General features: G+C 34.8%; 2 protein-coding genes across 5 annotated transcripts; one reads left to right on the top strand and one right to left on the bottom strand.

Moving 5' to 3' along the window:
• The first annotated feature begins 1,700 nt into the window (after positions 1-1,700).
• Positions 1,701-10,829, top strand: LOC147857789 (DEAD-box ATP-dependent RNA helicase 12-like). Of its 4 annotated transcripts, none has more exons than XM_087326898.1 (10): positions 1,701-1,870; positions 3,892-4,074; positions 4,168-4,228; positions 4,480-4,714; positions 4,831-5,069; positions 8,788-9,039; positions 9,113-9,293; positions 9,528-9,616; positions 9,700-9,773; positions 10,399-10,829. In XM_087326898.1, the coding sequence occupies exons 2-10, from the start codon at positions 3,899-3,901 to the stop codon at positions 10,475-10,477; spliced, it is 1,386 nt and encodes a 461-aa protein (XP_087183024.1). In that variant the 5' UTR covers positions 1,701-1,870; positions 3,892-3,898; the 3' UTR covers positions 10,478-10,829. The 4 variants fall into 4 exon arrangements, with proteins under 4 accessions (XP_087183024.1, XP_087183022.1, XP_087183021.1 ...); XM_087326896.1 differs by having other exon boundaries at positions 1,702-1,870; positions 3,839-4,074; XM_087326895.1 differs by having other exon boundaries at positions 1,702-1,870; positions 3,823-4,074.
• A 3,534-nt stretch (positions 10,830-14,363) lies between these two features.
• LOC147857788 (ubiquitin-conjugating enzyme E2 2-like) lies at positions 14,364-20,515 on the bottom strand. Its single transcript, XM_087327717.1, has 6 exons — positions 20,380-20,515; positions 19,211-19,295; positions 18,500-18,592; positions 17,849-17,937; positions 17,590-17,675; positions 14,364-14,784 (listed from the first exon to the last, which is right to left on the bottom strand). Exons 1-6 carry the CDS (start codon positions 20,446-20,448, stop codon positions 14,745-14,747), a joined length of 462 nt encoding a protein of 153 aa, XP_087183843.1. The 5' UTR covers positions 20,449-20,515; the 3' UTR covers positions 14,364-14,744.

The following is a 20,515-nucleotide window of genomic DNA, read 5'->3' as shown; positions in this document are numbered from 1 at the left end:
TAATGATAGAGCATGCAACATATCCTTTGTGCATCAACAATTTAACGAACTGACCATTGTGGTAGCCTAGTTAAACAAATCTGTACCATCTCTTCCTCATTGACTATCTCATCACTTAAGAAAAGAGAATCACTAAGACTTTGGATATTTATTGTATGATTGTTGATGGGCATCATCTTTTGTTGCATATTGTTCAACTCCTATTCTGCTAGAATTTATGGGAAATATATTGGAGGCAAATATTATTGTTAAGTTGCTTCATGTTGTCTTTGGTATTTTGGAATCTAGTGTATAGCTTAGAATGTGGCTAGACAACACATGATGCTTCATGCCCTCGTTTCCTATTATTGTAATCAACATCCATTGGGAAGGATGTTGTCCATTTGCATGTTCATCTCTATTGTCTCTTGGTGTATTCCTCCACCTCATCATCTCCTTATTTAACTTCCTTCTTGATGCAAGAGACATCAATGAATCTATTCCATGCAATTGATCAACCTTATTGACAAAGCAAGTTGTTTTTTTTTATAGAAATGAGTTTCAACAACAATAGATAAGCAATAAAACAAATATTACCATGTGAAGAGCTTAAGGAGGTTGTTATGAGGATCTTGATGCTATACAACTAACACAATAGGAAGTTGTGTGTGTTAAGTGAAGGAGGGAGAGAATACACGCAATGACCAAAGGCATTAACTTAGATTAATAGTGTAAAAACAAGGAACAATAACCAAAGTTAATTTATATGGGTAGGAATTCGTTTATACAACACGTTCTTTGTGCAGTATCAAAGAATGCTAAACCAATCAATCGCAACGTAATGCATTTAATGTTGAGAATACATCCTCACACTAAAAAAGGGTTATCACACACATTTTCCAACATGGGCTTGGCTTCTCAATATACCATCACAACACACCATCGGTGGTCTAAATGACCCAATCAATTACTAGATGACAAATCTAGTGGATGTAGTAGACATTTGAGGCCTATATAACCTTAGTATCTTGCCCAAACTTCTTATATATTGTGATATAACTTTTGGGCATATGAACTTGATATATGCCTTACCAAAACATAAATAGATAGGATAATAGACGATTGGCCCTATACAACACGAACTTTGGCAAGAGGGGACTCAACACCCCACTAGAAGTAGGCTTACATGACCTTATTGGTTCACTAGAAGACTTATATAGCCCCAATAAAAAGTTTATGGATATTATATTCTCGTCATGTGTAAGAACAGTTTTGGTAGGTCTATGAGTTTTTGCATAGTCTTTTGAGATTTTGGACTACAATTACTTCATATTAACATGATAGTCGTGTGGTCACGTGGGCAGACTGGTGAACCCTAGTAGCAAGTTTAGGCCAACAAGATGTGAATGGCAACAAAAGTAGGCGTACATACGATCGATTAGAAATTATGGACGGGCCAATATGAGCACCTTAATAATGAGCTAGGATACGAAATATAAAACCTCTGATACAACAATACATTGTACCACGAGACTATTCTACGATCCTAAGCAGAGAAGCCTTAGAACCAATATTTATCGGCTCGGATGATCGGAAGAAAGACATTCATTCATTCGTTTTCACACTAATTTTGTGTTTGCCTAGTGAGAGACCAAACCAAGAGCAGAGCAGGGCAGGGCAGAACAAAACAGAACAGAACAGAACAGAAGAGAGGAGAGCAGAGTGGGAGGGAGGAGGCATTAGTGAAATGTGTTGATAAGTAGAAATTTTATGCTAATTTTGGGGACCCATTAAGGCAAAAAGTTAAGACAATCGATTCTCTGTGGAGGCCTTCTGGCTATGGCGTCTTCTTCTCCTGCTTCCAAGTCGGTTTCCCCTTCTCTGTTCTGAGGTGTCTTCTTCTTCCTCATCTTCATTTATCTTATTTCTGTTGCTTCTTCTTCTGCTCCGCCCCCTCCCTTTTAAGAACAAAGAGATTAGGGTTATTGCTTCTTTCTGTGTCTTGGTTTTCCTGCTTTAAAAAGGAGTTTTGATCCATTTTATTCCTCTCCCAGGGGTAAATATAAACTAGCTTCTGTATTTTGGTTGCCAAGCTCATCTTAAAGAATGAGCCGGTTTCTCTTAAATCGTTTGAGTTTTTTCAAAATCAAAATTTCTAAGCTATTGTCTCGTGCTGAAACCCTAATCTAAACTCTGAAATTCTGAGATATGTGACTTTTTAATGCATAAAATGGGTTACATTGTAATTGTATGTGGAAGTTTCCATAGAAATAGAATTAAAATGGGGTAGCATTTAGTGTTTGTTTCATTTGACATAGGTGGCAACTCAATGCTTTATGTGGTAGATTGTAATGCAATGCACCATTTCATCTTGGAAGGTGAAGGGATTTTGCCATAGGTGGACACTTTAACACCTTTTCCTCCTAAAAGATTAGGGCAATTTGACATAATTGATTGTTCGATGCATAACATAGGGTAGATTATGATGCTATCTATCTTAGAAATTGAAGAACTTTTGATATTGGTGATTGTTTAATACATAAATGAGATATGTTGTAATGGTGTATAACACTGTTGTCCTAGAAAGAGGCTGAGTATTAATATATGAGACCACTGTAATATAGAAAGTGGGGTAGATCGTAATGGTTCATTGTGTTTTCTACATAAATTGAAGGAAGAGTTCTTGCAAAGAAAAGAGTTCATTTCATTTTCATGGAATTCTGAACAAACCTTTAGATAAACTAAAAGTAAAGAAAGCAATAATCTAAGAAGAGCATAACCGCAAAGGTGTATGCCATCTCATGAATTATCTTTTTAGTGTTTTATTTGATGACATCAATGTCTAGCATGGGGGAGGTTCTTTGTGATGGTGAATATTGATACCCTAAAACCTTGTATATGTAGGCCACGTGTCATGTCCTTTTACAATGGGATCTAGATACTGATGGATGTCTAGATTGTGTATCTCTACTTAAAGAGCCCTAAATGTCACTGGCCACGTTAATCCACCCAGGGGACTGAAAGCTCTCCTTGAAGCAGCAATCAAAACGACCATGAATCTTGTAGTATGCTGTAAAGTGTCTGGCGTAGTGCTGCTTTATCTGAGGCTCCTTTTGGCATGTTTCTCTGTATTGGGTATATCTCTATAATGAGGGGTGATAGTGTCGAAGAATGCCTGGATGGTTTTTAAAATCTTCCCTATATCTTATAATACATTGTGCATTAGCAACTATGATGCTGGTTTGATTCCACTCGCTGGTAACATAGTTGATAATAAGTATGTCAACCAGTTTCTACCTGATCCAGAGAGGTCATGATTTGTCCTATCATGCAATTTCCCTTTGGGAGCATAAGAAATTAGTGCCCATGTAAGACAGTTCGATTAAAAAATCATATGATGATAGGAATAAAGAGTGATATGAGCAATCTCTCTACCATTTGGCATTTCAGTGTTATTCTAGGTCTCTCTAATTTGATGATATCTGGCCACTCCAATCTGTTTTATCCTTTTCCCAAAGATTATTGCTAGGGACGTTGTTCCGGAATCTATAACGCAGCAATAAAATGCATGACCTTAACTTTGTTCCACTGATACTCGAGTCTCAGTATGGCAATATGATCTAGAGACACAGAGCGAGGCTGAGGCTGAAGCAGCCTATGAATAAAAATCTTATAATATGGCCATCTCCAAAATACCACATCAAAATAAAACATAGAAAATTTGATCTACACATGCAATTTGTGATCATACTATAGATTCTCGTTATCAAACTTTTATGGATTTCAATGTGGAATCTTTAAAAGTGATGATATTAGTTCTCCTTTCTCTTTTTATGCGTGCAGAATTTGGATTTTGTAGGTATTTGTGGACCTTACCACAATGATGTCTTTATCGGGATTTGCATTATCTAGTGTCTAAATGCGTGGTTCAATGTACGGCGGCACAAGCAACCATCCAAATCGTCCTTCATATGAGTTTAGACCGAAAGGTATAGTTCATGGCAATAACATGGCGACAACAGGATTGAACACTGAAACAAGTCCCAGCATAGCAAGTGCTTCAAATGCTCAAGCAAAGGGGCAGTCAAGTTTGAGGTTAGTTTTTTCCCCTTTGTTAGATGTAGCATAGTTTAATTTTGAATTATGGACATTACAGGAGTTTCCATAATAATTTCTTTGCTGTTTTAGTCTGCAAGATTGGAAGTCCCAGCTGAGGTTACCGCCTCCAGATGCACGCTATAGGACAGAGGTTTGCTACCTGAAATTCTATAAAGGAAAAAAACATTATAATTCCCCTATATCTTTAAGTTCTAAGAAAAATACTGGAATGCCCCTTTCATACAACATTTACTCTGATCTTGGGATATTTGGTAATCTTTGGGAACTGAGGGGCATTCTAATAAGTACCCAAAACGTTAGGGGTATTTTAGTGTTTTTCCCTTTTATTTATGGGGTACATGATGTGTTTCTTTCAAATAATACTAAAACCTCTTTATTCAGGATGTTACAGCCACAAAGGGCAATGAATTTGAGGATTATTTTTTAAAGCGCGAGTTGCTGATGGGTATTTATGAGAAAGGATTTGAGAGGCCCTCTCCCATCCAAGAAGAAAGCATACCCATTGCTTTGACAGGAAGTGATATACTAGCAAGAGCTAAAAATGGAACTGGTAAGACTGCTGCATTTTGTATCCCAGCAATTGAGAAGACTGACCCAAACAAAAATGTAATACAAGGTGAGGATTTCAACTGGTTTTTCTGGAAAATATTAAAAGAAGGTGTTATCTTGTGGTATACATACAGGAAATCGGTAGTAATATTTTTAGTTTGGTTCTATTATTGTTTGCTGCAGTTCTCATTCTAGTACCTACACGAGAGTTAGCTTTGCAAACATCTCAAGTGTGCAAGGAACTTGCCAAACATTTGAACATTCAGATCATGGTTACAACTGGTGGAACAAGCTTGAAAGATGACATCATGCGGCTGTACCAACCAGTTCACATACTTGTTGGTACTCCTGGAAGGGTTCTGGATTTGACCAAGAAAGGGGTTTGCAATCTGAATGAATGTGCCATGCTTGTGATGGATGAGGTATAGTCATTCTGTACATTACAACTGTCATTATTTTGAAATTTTTCATTAATAACGTCACATCTGTTTTGAATTTGAAATTATTCTGTTTTAGTTTGAAACTTAAGCATGTTTGTGTCACCTCATTATGCATTTAGAACATAGTTTTCAGTACCATAGGAAACTGGGACCAACATGTTCACACGTTTACTAAATTGGAAACAGTAAGAATATATACCCATGAGCAATGTAAGATATGTCTAAAGCACTTTTAAGATTTAATTACTTCTCATTCAATGTAAATACCAGATAAAAATATACCAAACTTGATGGTCAACTATAATGAAGACAGGTACAAGAGATCCTAATAGATAAAGTGAGCAAATCCTTGGTTTTGGGGTTATGACAATCTGCTCAAATCAGATACTTTGATGGAAACTATGTTGCATGGAGGCATAATAAATGCAAGAGGGGATAAATAGCAAATCCATATTGGAAAATTTACAGACTAGTTTTTCATGATACCTCATCAAAAGAGCACACAATTCAAAACCACTTACAAATGTTGTCAAAAACCTGAAAAGTTCAAAAAAATAGTTTTTTTGTGGGCTGGCCAGAATCTACTAAGATCAGTAATTTTAATGGAAATTATATTACATAGAGGTGTAGTAAAAGTGGGAGGAGATCAATAAATAGCCTATATTGTAAACTTTGTAGCTCAGCTTTTTATAGATCACTTATCAAAAGAACACCCAAACCATCAAAACCAGTTTCAAACATGTTCAAAAGACATGGAAAATAAGTGAAAACTTTGAGTTTTGTGGATTGATGAGGTTCTACTAAAATCAGAGTTTTTTCGGGAAACCATGTTACATGGAGGTGTAATAAAAGTGAAATGAGATCAATAGCAAGTCCATATTGGAAAATAGTGTCTCAGCTTTTAATGACCTCTCTTCTGAAATGCACACAGACCATCAAGAGCGCTTTCAAATATGGTCCAAAAACTGGGAAAGGAATCTAAAAACACAATTTGACTGCAGGAAAGATTTGTTTCTGTTGTCATACAAGATGAAGTGGCAAGATACTAAAATGTCCAAATTGGAATACCTAGTGGAGGGTGAATTTCACTTACTTACCACATGCTCAGCAAATAAGGTAATTCATGAGGAATATGACGACTTGTCAGACGGGCATGATAATGTAAATCTCATACACAAATGTCCATCAAGAATGTTCAGCACATATGTATGTGCATTATTTTCGCACAGAGTTTTTACTACAACGTAGTAACTCCCCTTTTTAGGAAGGAGTCACACACAAGATGATATGTTGATTTGGCTTCATACGTCAAAATTGGCCACCTCATGGACATCTATTCTGTTCTATGGTTCCGCAATGCTATGATTGAGATAGATGATATTAAATGATTGAAGCAGCTGATGGGCATGCTTTCTAAACCTTTCCTTAAAAAAGGGTACAAATCTAATGGAAATTTTGAAATGCACTCTCATTATATTTAAATACTACATGCTCTAATTTTGTTTATGTTCTAAGCATTTTTATTCATTTTGGCAACCCCTTGTCACTACTTTCAATGCACATAATGTCAGTCAAGTTTATGTGTCCTGCTTTTCAAATCTGAATCCTGGTCTAGCACGCATGTGCATATAATAGGATTCCAGAATGGTTTATGTGTTACAGCATAAATTATGCTAATAACTTAAGTCTTTGGTAGGAACCCATGTTCTAAAAGTGTATAACTAAGAGGAATTAATTTATAAACGTTGTAATAGGACAGATAACAAATGTGCAACTGTGGATTGTAGAATTCTTTGACGTTTTGTGTGTGCTGACCAGCATTTGCTTGTGTGCATCTAGTTGTGTTTGTTCTTGATTGTGTCACTGTTTCTACAGAGCTAGGTTTTACAACATACTAATATTAGGGGTTTTATTGTTTGCGAAATTATGTGTTTCCAATTTTAGGCTTTTGAAAACAAAGGTTTCAGCTAGTAGATTATAAATTTCCTGCGATCTGTTGTGGTTTGTTAAAAAATACTCTCCTAGCTTGTTAGAAATCTCTTTAATTTTTAGTTTTGATTAATGATGAAAATTTCTACTGTCTATATTTTTCTTGTTTGTATATCCATGTATGATATTAATCATTTATTAATTGTTCTTTTCCTCGTAAGATTTTTTTTCTTTATAATATATCTGGGTCATTTCTTGCAATAAATGGAAGAACTTGCATATTGTAGGTTCTGCTTTCACACTCTCAGTATCTATCCAGTGAAAAAGATCTAGATTCTAGTTATATTGCATCCATTAATCACGTACATTATCATAGAGAACTTACTGTAAGAATATGAAATTCTCTGGATGTATAATCTATATATGTATAGCAAACAATCCCCTGGTTATATACTTGCGAATTACATAGGGCTAGCTATCTATTTAGGTGCAGTTTTATATTGCTCTTTAATGTCGCTAACAGGTATTGCCTTTAAAATCAAGATAGAGTATCAGAATTTGCTCGTAATAATCACAAATCCCACCTAATAAGTTTCCCGTATGTACTTGCGAATTACATAGGGCTAGCTATCTATTTAGGTGCAGTTTTATATTGCTCTTTAATGTCGCTAACAGGTATTGCCTTTAAAATCAAGATAGAGTATCAGAATTTGCTTGTAATAATCACAAATCCCACCTAATAAGTTTCCTGTATGTATAATCCCCTGGTTATATACTTGCGAATTACATAGGGCTAGCTATCTATTTAGGTGCAGTTTTATATTGCTCTTTAATGTCGCTAACAGGTATTGCCTTTAAAATCAAGATAGAGTATCAGAATTTGCTCGTAATAATCACAAATCCCACCTAATAAGTTTCCTTTAAAATTTGTAGTGAAGATTCCTGCAAGATAATCTTTCTTTGCTACATTTATTATAAAAAATGCTGCAACCACAACCCAAATTAATCTAAAAGGTAGTTTCTACAAATTTTACTTCTTATTTGTGTAAGAGTGAAAGTCATTTTGTGTCATTATAGTCCAGTCAATGAGTATTCTCTTGTCACTTCCTTGGCATGATTGATAATTTATTCAATTCTCAGGGAGTTGATCTGAGAAAGAAAGATGGATATATCAACATTTTTTAAGAGGTCAAAATGGCCTTAAGAGGTCATTTAGACCAAGGGTCTCTCTAAATCTTTCTAGTTATTTGCCTTGCTAAGACTTGGTCCCACGTTTTTACCACATAGAGAAGAGTTGGTATCACAAGTGTATCAAATAGCCATAGTTTAGTTCGTGGCTCCTGAAACTGCAAATGTGCAGAGTCTTTTTTCCACTATGAAGATGCATTTTTCCACTGCGTCTTGTCCTTTTTCTAAATTGACTTTTAGAGCTACTAATTCAACCTTATTTGAGTTTATTTCATCCTGGTAATGTGCCATGTCATCCTTGAGCGCCAAATTTGATTTCTTGACAAGTCTTGTGATGTCTTTTCGTATCTCTTCTAATAATTCAATCTTGATAGAGACATACAACTCTGTTTTCTGTTTCTCTCTCCTTTTTCATTTCCTCGCTTAGTGTTGTTTCTATATCATTTCTCATGATATTTATCTCTTGTGTAATCAAGTGGCGTAATAGATCATGAACTGTGCTAACCGTCCTTGTATTAATCTAATTTTATATGAGAGAGAGAGAGAGGGAGTGATGTCTTGTTATCGACATTTTTAATTACAGGCAGACAAGCTTCTATCTCCAGAGTTTCAGCCCATCGTGGAGCAACTTATTGGGTTCCTACCAAGAAACCGGCAAATCTTATTATTCTCAGCAACATTCCCTGTTACTGTAAAGTCCTTTAAGGACAAGTTTTTGCAGAAGCCATATGTGATTAATCTGATGGATGAATTGACGTTGAAGGGCATTACTCAGTATTATGCTTTTGTAGAGGAAAGGCAAAAAGTGCATTGCTTAAACACCCTTTTCTCTAAGGTGTGGTTTACACACATTTTATCCATTTTTCTTTGTTACGTTTTCTTCAAATGCTGACTCTGAATTTTGGCAGCTTCAAATCAACCAATCAATCATATTCTGTAATTCTGTGAATCGTGTTGAGCTTCTTGCCAAGAAAATAACAGAGCTTGGATATTCTTGCTTCTACATTCATGCAAAGATGGTACAATCACATCGTAATAGGGTTTTTCATGACTTCCGGAACGGCGCCTGTCGGAACCTTGTTTGTTCAGGTCTCTTCATGACCTCAATGCAATAGAAACTCTATTCTATTCAGACAAAAGAAGATGCTAAATGTGAAGACATGTTAAAGAAATCAAAAGTTGATTTGGAGAAAAGAAGATGCTAAATGAGAAAATTTGTTAATGCATTTGAAAGTACTTATATAGTTGAAGAAATAAGGTTCTAAATTAGAAATCCGTTATTGCCTTTTTTGAGCTTACTAGAAAAAAATATTTGTTTTGCAGATCTTTTTACCAGGGGTATTGACATTCAAGCTGTTAATGTAGTTATCAATTTTGACTTCCCCAAAACTTCAGAGACCTATCTTCATAGAGTAAACTTCTTACATTAAGTTATAACCCATTTCTTCATGTTTGCCTGTTTGTATTACATTGGTTGATTGAATTTCTTTGCTAGGTTGGACGTTCTGGAAGATTTGGACATCTTGGACTAGCTGTCAACTTAATCACTTATGAAGACCGATTCAATCTGTAAGCTCTCATAAGCCAATGATTTTAGTGGTTCTATTTCTCATATGAGGGAAATCTGATTTTAAAAACCCATGTCTTTTCTAGTCTGATTTAAATTTAAAAAAAGCTGTAGTCATAGTTTCTATAATCCCATTTAGATTTTTGAAAGGCCATAATTACATATTGTAGTTCCGTTTGATTTTAATAAAAGTTATAGTTAGAGTTTTTAGGAAAAAACACTCAAAACCCCAACTTTTTCTATATTTACCCTAATGCACATAAGTTTCCATTATTTCCTAATGCCCTGGTTGAGGAATCAACCATCAAATTTTTTAATAGCAGATGTAATTGCTCAAGGGGGGTTGACCCACGGCATTTGTTGAAATAATGAATGGGCATTTGGGCAAATAAAGAAAGACTTGGGTAGTTTGGAGTTTTTGGAGTTCCAGATGTTTTAATATCAGAGATGATTTTATGGCTTATTTGATTTTAAAAAAAAACTGTAGTTAATAGTTTTTGTAAATCTCATTTAATCTGTATAGGATGTAAATATTTCTTCCTTTGATTTTCTCACAAGGTTCAGCTTTTAGCCTCATTTTTGTCATCAGCTCCATTCTTAAAGTCTCATTTTCAATTTATTTTGCAGATATAGGATTGAACAGGAACTGGGTACTGAAATCAAAACTATTCCACCTCAAATTGATCAAGCCATATACTGTCAGTGAGCTCTTTCTAGTGATCTAGTGATCTAGTGAAGGTTGCACATACAAGGTTGCATATACATACTCGAGCTCAAAAACTTTGGTTGTGTACTGAAATATTGGGGATTATGAAGGGGTATCATCAATACATATCTTTTGTGATATTTGGACAATTTTTATGATTTACTTTTTTTTCTCTTTGCCGCAATTTGGGACATACTTGACAAAGGATGTCATTTTGACTTGACTTTGACATTAATCCATTTTTCTCTTTTATCCTGTGAATTATGTATGTACTAGAAATGAAAACGGTACAAAGTTATCTGGTTGTCATTCAAGTTCTGGAAACCATATAAGTGAATTACTCTTGGTGCAATTATCTTGTATTCGTCTTTTGAAGGAATGTAAAACTTATTTGTTCTTGGAACCTACTTATTTCTTGTCACTGAAGACTTTTCTTCATTGTACGCTTTTAGTTTTGATTGAAATCGTTTTTGTATGTATGGCCTTCAGTTTTTCACTGTATTCGATTCATCATGAATGGGTGCTCTTCATTCAAAGCATTAAGTTTTCATTGACTTCGTTTCAATTGATTTAAACTTTTTAGAGAATATATTTTTACTTTAATGAGAAGAGACCAGCAATTGATTTTTAGAGAATAATTGGCATCAAGATTGTAATTGGCTAGAAATCCTGTCCATGCAACACATGTCTAGATCATATGCTATAGGAACAAGATAATTCTGCTAAATTGTGTAATGTTTTTGTTAGGCACTTGATTTTGATGTGATTATGCATTTTGCAAGAAAACACATTTCAGCACTATAAAGATTTATGTCAATATGTGTTTTTTGTACTTGCTCATGGAAAGAATTGTGTGGCAAAATGTAGGATGCTAGACTACATTGTCGAAGGCAAGAAGTGAAGGATGCTAATTGTCAATCACATAAGGATGAATCATATACACGACATATTGTGGTAAGGTTAGAGAACAATGGTCTAATGTATTTTGATCCTCAAGAAATTGTGAAGAAATGTATAGAATATTATACACAATTGTTGGTTGTACAAGTGAGTATTGATGATAATGTTAAAATGGACAGAGATTGTTTTTTAGTAGAGTGAAAAATCATGTATCATATGATGTGGCACAATCATTAGATGTTAATATTCTAGAGGATGAGGTGGAACACGTAATGTCAAATCTTGCTAACAATAAGAGTATCAGGTGAGATGGATTAACAAATGAACTCTTTAAGAATATGTAGGTAAGTTAAAAGAGTCTTCTACAATGTTATTTCAGAAGGTGTGGACATTAGGGGAAATGCCTCATTCTTGGAAGATTGGTTATATAAGGCTTTTGTCGAAGGTGTGTTCTCCTTCTTCCTTTTCCTTTGCTTAGTGGAGGCCTATTTCATTTGCTTAGTGGAGGCCTATTTCATTGATAGGGGGAATGTACAATATTTTTAGAAAAGTGATGGCCAATAGATTACATAAGGTTTTCCTTCTATTATTCATAATGCCCAATACGGCTTCTTTGCAAAAAGAGACATTTTACATAATATTTTAAATGTTCAAATAGCAATTGACTATGCAAAGGAGTCTAAACAAGAAATAATGTTGTCACAATTGGATATTCAGAATACTTATGATAATGCGGATTGGTCAATTGATATCTCATATGGGTTTTGATGATCGTATGTTTAAGTTGATCACATTGAGGGAGGGTTTTGTTTCACATGTGATGTTTAATGGATGAGTAACACAACCTATTTCTATTTGAAGATCTTTTAGACAAGGATAGTTGATCAGTCCTTTATTATTCATTATTGTGACATCCTATTCTTGTTAAATTACACAATATGTCTATAAAGAAAGAATTATTGGGACTAAGGTTGCCATCAAGGAAGCCATGTCTTATTCAAGCTCTCGCAGTTGACCATATCATGTTTTTGGCACCTATTTGCAAAAATATTAGTAAGACGAGATGTGTGGCAAAGTTTTTTGAATTCTTCAAGGTTGAGAATTGATATGCATAAATTTGTCCTCATTTCATGTACAAAACAACATGTGTTAGGGTTGGGGTGGTCATGAATGATAGTACATCGTGGTATGAATTGTCATCACCTCGGATATCCAATTGGGGTGAAAGTTTCTCATGTGAAACTTAATGAGTGGGTATCCAAAAGATTGGAGGATAAGTTTATGTATTGGAGATCTCAATTTTGGCCTTTCCATGTACGACTTAAGGTTGTTCAATCAATTATGGTCTCTATAGTAACTTATTATCTTCCTTTGCTACCATGGTCAAAGAAAGCGCTTGAAATGGTGTCACGCTCACTGCGGATGTTGTTATGGAAGAGAAAATGGAAAAGTGTCATGTCGTGGTTCGCATAGATCATGTTTGTACTCCAAAGCATCTTGGTGAGGGCATCAATATTGAATTTATATGAGCATATGGTGACTCGTTGATTGACATTCTTTCAATTTATGTTTGAGGGTGTACAACTTTGGACAGAAATGGCAACATACTTTTTCAAGAAGACGGGAATTTTGACAAGGATGTCAAAGGTGCAAGGTCTTTGATAATTAATCATTTGTTGACATCTTGGAAAAGTATGTTGGATTTTGTGCAATGATATCATCCACAAGAAAGGGGATGTTCGAATTCCTTACAAATGGAGGTTTTGGCAACACATCAAGGTACATAACTTATAAGTGAATGGAAGAATGGGTTATAAGAATATGGGGTTTTCGTAAGGTCATTGCCTGGTGGTTTCATGTGATCAAGGCAAGTCAGTGTTCTCGATTGATGCTACAAGCTAAGGTATTCATTTGGAGAGCTATGGTTGGAGCTTTACCATTGGGGGATGCATTAAACAAAAGAAACATTGTTAAAGTAATATGTTTCTTTTGTTTAGTGGAATTTGAACATAGTACGCATCAATTTCTTTCATACCCGGTAGTTGGAATGGTTTGGATTTGTATCAATTTCGTGTGGATCTTCATTTGATTGGTTTTTTGCACATATGGAGAGCAGTGAAAGGATGCCTCATTCCAAATTATTTTTGAGTTCTTGGGGTGTTGGGGGCTATGGTTCAATTGGAATATGTGGAATGTCTTCACTTTTAATTCACAAATTGGGGTGGGGAAATATGTTGTAAAGTTGAAAGGACTTCTTTTGTGACAATTGATAGTGATAGAGAAGTCACGAAATCTCAATCATGAAGAGAGAACTCTGCTTTGTCACATATCGTCATATTTGACATTGAATTAGTGTAGGGTGGAATTGAGTTTGTAGTCGTAGTAGTATTTAGATCCCTAAAAGAGTTCTATACATGGTGGTGCTTTTTTCTTTCATGATGAAGGCCATTATTTACTAAAAAGAGAGAGGGAGAGAGATGTCCTCTTGTTAGAGAAAGCATTGATGTCTTATGGAAATTGATGCATCCCCTCTAAATGATTGATTGGATGTAAAACTATTGATCAAAATCCTTAATTTAAGCAAAATTCCCATACCGCCTTGTATTCAATAATATTTGAGTACACTTTTTCTTCATAGTTACAAATACAATTGATGTATTGTATACCATTTGCTTACACCATTCTAACCACTCCATTGTTGATTGCCTATTCATACATTTTTGCATGAGATATTATACTCTACTACTTCGAATGTCAAGAAAAACTTAAGTCACATTTAGATGCTTCCTTTTTTATCATTTGTTTGTTTACACCATTCTAATCACTCCATTGTTGATTTCCGATTCGTACATTTTTGCATGGGATATTAAATTCTACCCCTTCACCTTCACATGTCAAGAAAAACCTTGAGTCACAATTAGATGTTTTTTTTTTAGCACATCACCTAGGCATTTCAGCAAATTAGCCTTCAAATCACCAATCACTCTTTATGCAAATACAACCACAATTGATTAGAAAGTTTTTTTTTTTAATTCCACGATTTTTCTTTGTGTCTATATTTACATCAAAAACTAAAAAAAAAGAAAAAACATAGGACTTGTGAACCAGAGACCATGTACGGGGCAACTATATACAAGTTCTGGAAGAAATGAACCACCATCACACATCTATACAATTCAAACAAAATCAAATCTTGTTACATCAGTGAATTTTCATGCAGGCATTCCATGTCCTTGAATTGGGGCCGGAATCCGAGTCCCAGATTTCCATTGCAATATGTCGGATAATGTTGAGAGATGTTTGTTTTTCTTAATGACAAGCACTGAAGGAAAATCCTTCTAAGGTGTGCATTCATTTGATGAAGGCCTCATGACTCAGAAGAACTCCGCACACATTGCCGAACCTTTCTGGTAAAGAGCCAAAAATTTCAAAATAGAACACCTTGAGCTCAGGATACATGGAAGGAGCAATGAATGTAACCAAAGCACATAAATTCAACAGAATAGTTTTTGGTTGTTTTTAACACTGTTTATGCAAGTTTCCACACATCAATTCTGTACAGTGCGGTTGTTTAGATACAGTCACAAGAATATTGTACAGAAATGTGGTACGAAACTAATCTTTTTTCCAACAATCTTACAAATGACTACCAAACTTTCTTCTTTCTTGCCTAATTCTTTATCAGTCTCTTCCTCCTCTCTAATTATTTTCCTTCTCTTTTGTTTTTTCTCATTATAAGTAGTTAAGTCCCAATTCTTAACATCTGCATTAAAAGTTCAACCTGAACGCTCTTCCTCATCTGTTTCTCTTTAATTAATAATCATGTTGAAAAAAATCCGCTTCTGCATCAATACACAAACAAACTCCTACTCTACTATTCAGGAAGGAAAAGAAGGTTCATGCTTTTTGAGACTGCCCGAGAAACATGAATGTTTTGGATGCATTGACTGATGAACAGTTTAGTAGCATCTCCAGTAGGAACCTATTTCTTACAAGTAGCAGAAGCTGCAAAGGGAAAGGGACATTTTTGTTTGTTAAATACACAACAGGATTCCCTAAAAGGACATTTTAGTCCAACATTTTAAATTGATGCATTATACGATATATTTGATGAGTTCAATGAGTTAGCTAGGTTTGATGATGTATGTACTTGAGGAAATTTCTGGATTTGATGAAATTGATCCTTTTGATGGATTTCCTGGATTTCATGTAATTCCAGAAATTCGTAAAATTTCTGGATTTGATCTCAACCTTATTCCTGTCTCAAATCTGAGTAGTTGCTCTCTGATCCTTCCAACCAGCAGAACCAGACAACTCGTTCCACTTCCACATATATTTGTGGTAGGTATTTTGCAAATTATAGGTTCAGTTTCAGCATAAGGTCATCTGCTTCTAAGACCTTAGATTTCAAAAACCTTATTATATGGCCCATATAGGTTGGACCCGAAAATGTTGTCCAAGTGACAGATAATGCCTCAACTTGTACAACCATGCTGAATGGCAGAGTTTCCTAAGATCATAAGGGCTCCCTGTGTAGGTCACTGTTTGATTTGCTTATGGTGTACATACACAAATTGCCATGGGTTAAAGACATTATCACAAGATTCTGTAGAGATTGTAGCATTCTTAAAGATATAAGGTCTCTGCATGCTTAGGGAGCAAAATAAGATTGAAATTGTTAAGTTTTCTTTGTCTACATTTGCTTGCATGTGTATTACCCTGGAAAGACTCTATGATGTGAAATCTACTTTGTGTCAAACAATAGTGTCTACAATGTGGAATGGTCGAGATGAGTAATAAAAAATAGAATGTGAGAATCACAAAGTAAATGTTTCAACGAGGCTTTTGGGTTAAATTCTGCGTTTTAGTTATCGTAATGACACCAATTTATCGCACTCCTTGTGCGTTTCATGAGAGAGACAAGACTTGATTGAGAGGCTGTTCCTAGGATAACCAGTTTCTCGACTATCTTACCTCTCTAGTGGGGAGGTTAAGCTCTCCTCGTCAGATCCATTATTCAGCAACCAATGTATCACATAAGGTAATATTCAGTGGTATGGGATACCGACAGCATTTTATGTTTGTTTCATGTCATTCGCTCGGGGATAACCGGTGTCATTAAGCACCCTTAATCCATTCCTGTCCTTAATCTCTTATTCTTTTGCTCATCATTAGTTCGATTCATAATAGAGGCACATGGAGCACTTGAAGATCGAGAAAAGAAAAAGATGTTCGATCTTTTTTAGAAGAGGTATAATTCCATGAAGTCAATACAAAGATCCCTCATTGGCATATGACATTAAGTCGTTAAGACAGTAATGCATTCATTCGAAAGACATTCATCAAAGAGTCTGATGGGAATTTTAAACAGAACCTCATTAATTGAAATAACCAAAGGGATGGACTGGATTTTGCATCACCAGTCACTTGAAAGAGAGAGTTTCTTGGGAAGCCTCACTTTAGCATATAGCCATTCTCATCCACAAAGGGCGGCTTCAAGGATTCTAGCTCACGATTGCTTATCAATAGCATGTGAGAGAAATTGGTGTGCATTTCCTCTTATTCGGAGTAGATTTGAGCACTAGGCAATAGGAGTGATTACCATTTCAATACACGCTTGCTTACACTTAAAGAAGTATGTAATCAAGAAGAAAAATAGTAAAAGGAAGTTGTAAAGACTGATTCGAAAGATAGCTCGCACTGGCAGTGGTTGGCGACAACACTAAAAAAGAGCATCCAGATCAATTGGTGCAAAAAAGAAGATCAGTGTGCCCGAATATGACAGTGAGGGAAACTTAGTGAAGGTGCATTTATTACGGGCACTAAGGAGGATTAAGATAGTGATGATTAAAATTTTGGATTTTGGATAAATTAAAAGTAAATCCACTTTCTAGATTGTACCATTTGTTGTTACTCTACTCTATTGAATCTTAATGTTTAGGATATTTTTATGCTTCCATTTAGTGATTGAATTTCTTACTCCCATATACAATATAACTCTTAAAATAATGCAAATACACCATGCTTCACATACAGTTCATGTACAATTTCATATAACTTAACGCCTTGGACTATTTTTTAGCCATTCTTTTTACACGTTAATTACAGAAAGAGGTTTTTATTCATGACACTCTGTAAACACATGTGATATAAGGTAGTTACATGTAGTGTGCAGATCATACAATTTCTTGAGATTAGGCTAAAGTTCCCACCTGTTGTATGCCTTGATGTCTGTTTGATACAAATAGGCAGCTTCAGGGTTTGCTGGGCTCTTGGCGTTCGGATCCGTGAGAAGAGACTAAATCACATCACAAGAAAAGGAGAAAAATGGTTATTATTAAGGCCTAGAATCATGCACAAATGTGTGAAACAAACACAGTAGAAGTATTATGAGATTAACTGGCAACAGAATTTTGGAATCGTATGGATGTGTAGGAAACCAAAGCCTGCTTGGTCCAAAAAAGAAATTACCTGGATGGAGGTTAGAATTGTCGAGACACTGTGACAAGGCGACCACGCATCTTGGATGATATCCATGCATAACGTACCATCATTATACACTAAATGCAATACAATACAAACATATATTATTGTCAGAATTGGAGTAAAAATAACAGAATTAACATTAATTTTAATTTGTTTAAACAAGAATCAAATCTCACTTAAAACCATATTTTGTGTAGGATTATCATCTTAATAGTATATTGATTGATTTTAATCAAGCAATAGTCAGTAAGAATGGGTAAGAGATTTAATCAAATGTCTACTTTTCAAGGTCTTTTGACACGTTTAGATTTTTTAGGATCAAGAATTTTAAAGGTTAAGTAAAAAACTTTGAGGAATCAGCTAAGGATTTACTAGCCTAAAAGAACTAAATGTTATGGAAAGTTTGATGAACGTTTAGGCCAACAGTAAGTAGTTAGAGTGTCATTAATATATATGAATTTTGCCCAATTTATACGTAACATATATTAAGCATTAGCTAATCAGTGGCTCCTAATTTAGGGTTATCTGTGTAAACATAATAATAAATTATATGCATGACAATTGCAGCTTTATTTATTTACAAAAACATTTTAGAGACAAAAGATATCAAAAGGAATAGTGTAACTAAAAACTCACCATTTGGATGATAAACCTCCGATGTAAATCTCACTTTTGGTGGTTTCTCAGGATAACATTCTCCAAATATCAACCGCAATGAGAATATTCCACCTGGAAATGATTCCCAATCTTGCTACATTTGGCTGAAATAAATGCAATACTAAAACAAAATCCTCACTCGACAATCAACAAATGTGATAGAAAAAAATGGTTTACCTAACGTTTCTAAAAAGCCATAGAAGCAATTGAATAGTCAGTAGACCTATTTCCTTCTAATGGTTTAATTCTATCTACTACAAGTACAAGCATTAACCCAGTACCAATTCTTTGTGACACATAATATCTTTGATTTCTCTAATTTCCAGTTATTTCATGGGCGAAAAAGGAAAAGGAAACAAAATCAGACAGATACATGTTTTCCTTGTAATACCCTATTTTTTCTTATACATGAAAAGGAAAGGAAGAAACGGCCGATTAATGAAGAAAAATATTATGAAACACCTTTAATAATAACAATATGCAGGTCAAAATTTGAGCCCACCATTGGACCAAAGCCCAATAGAACTCTAATAGAAAAACATGTTTTCTCGTATTTTCTCATGATTTCCAATTATTTCATGCATGAGTAAGAAACTCAGCTGATAGCGAAAAACAAAATCCTAAACACAATGGAGATAGAATTTAATAAAAAATCATAGAAATGGCAGATAACAATAATGATGTTAATACCTTCCCATGGCGTATCTTCAGGGCCAAACACTGTAGCATTCCACACAAACAGATTTTCATCACCATATGGACTTGCGCTACAACCCTGTCCATAAAAGAAGGAATTTAAACTAAGAGAATCAGAAGAGAAGCCAATTGACACAATTGCAAACAATTGAAAAACAACAAGAAATCTGAAGAAAAGTGAAGTGAAAGAATTATGAGAGGATCCAATTTCAGAGTGGTAATAATTATAATAACCAAGAAATTGGACAAAATCTTAGTTTAATTAGAAGGAAACACTACTTGAAAAAAATGAAATTAGAAATTGGAAAACACAAACTAGAGCGGGAAGAAATGCAAGAATTGATGGAATCCCATTAAAATTAGTAATTTCGATCAGAACCCAATTGAATCCCAATAAGAGAAGGATTAATTAACTAAAATCATTAATGCTATGACAAAAACAAAATGGAAAACTGAAGAATGAAAGAAAAAGCCCATTACAATCAATTAAAATAGTGATAAAAAAAAGAGAGAATCCAATTGTAAAAATAATTAGCAACACAAAGAAGAGAAAAACAAAAGGCACAGAAAAACAAAAAGAAGCCCATTGAAATTCAAAAGAACTAGTAGGGAGACCAATTGCAAAACAAAAACGGTAGAAATTGGAATAAAAAGAAAAATAGAAACTGCTAAAAAAAGTTATATACTCCGAGAAAACCTTACATTGCAAAACAGAAACCCTAGAAATTGCAAAGAAACATTAGAAAACAAGACATAAAATTAAGGAACCGAAAGAAAAATTAAACAATACAAAAATAAACCGCTACAAATTGCAAAAATAAAATCTGGTTATTGCGCACTAAAGATCAGAGAATTACCAAAAAACAAATCGAACTCCCAACCTGCAATTTTCAAAAAACAACCCTAGCGATCGCCCAGAAAAAAATAGAAGTCGCAAAAAAATAATTAGGAATAGCGAAATTTAAGCCTAGAAAGTGCGAAGAGGAAAATATCCTACAATTCGATAATAAAATTTGGAAATGTGGGAAAAAAAGGAAGAAATTGGAAGGAAAAAAACTACAGACTGCAAATACATTAGTAAATAAGTAACACGGAGGAAAAGGGGGGGGGGGGGGGGGGGGAAGAGAGAGAGAGAGAGAGAGAGGGATCCCTTAATTACTTGCCTCAGGAGGTTCATTGTAGATAGCCTTGAGATCAGACATGAGGCGAAGCTGAGCAGAAGAGGACGCCATCACCACACACAGAAGAAACGAAGAAGAAGAAGAAGAAGGTAAAACGAAACTCTGCTTAATCTCTGAT

The sequence above is a fragment of the Azolla caroliniana genome, unplaced genomic scaffold, assembly GCF_043228905.1.
Source record: "Azolla caroliniana isolate FFs.n. ecotype wild unplaced genomic scaffold, voAzoCaro1.0.p SCAF_11, whole genome shotgun sequence".
NCBI classification, from domain to species: domain Eukaryota; kingdom Viridiplantae; phylum Streptophyta; class Polypodiopsida; order Salviniales; family Salviniaceae; genus Azolla; species Azolla caroliniana.
This window is presented reverse-complemented; position numbering and strand designations above follow the sequence as displayed.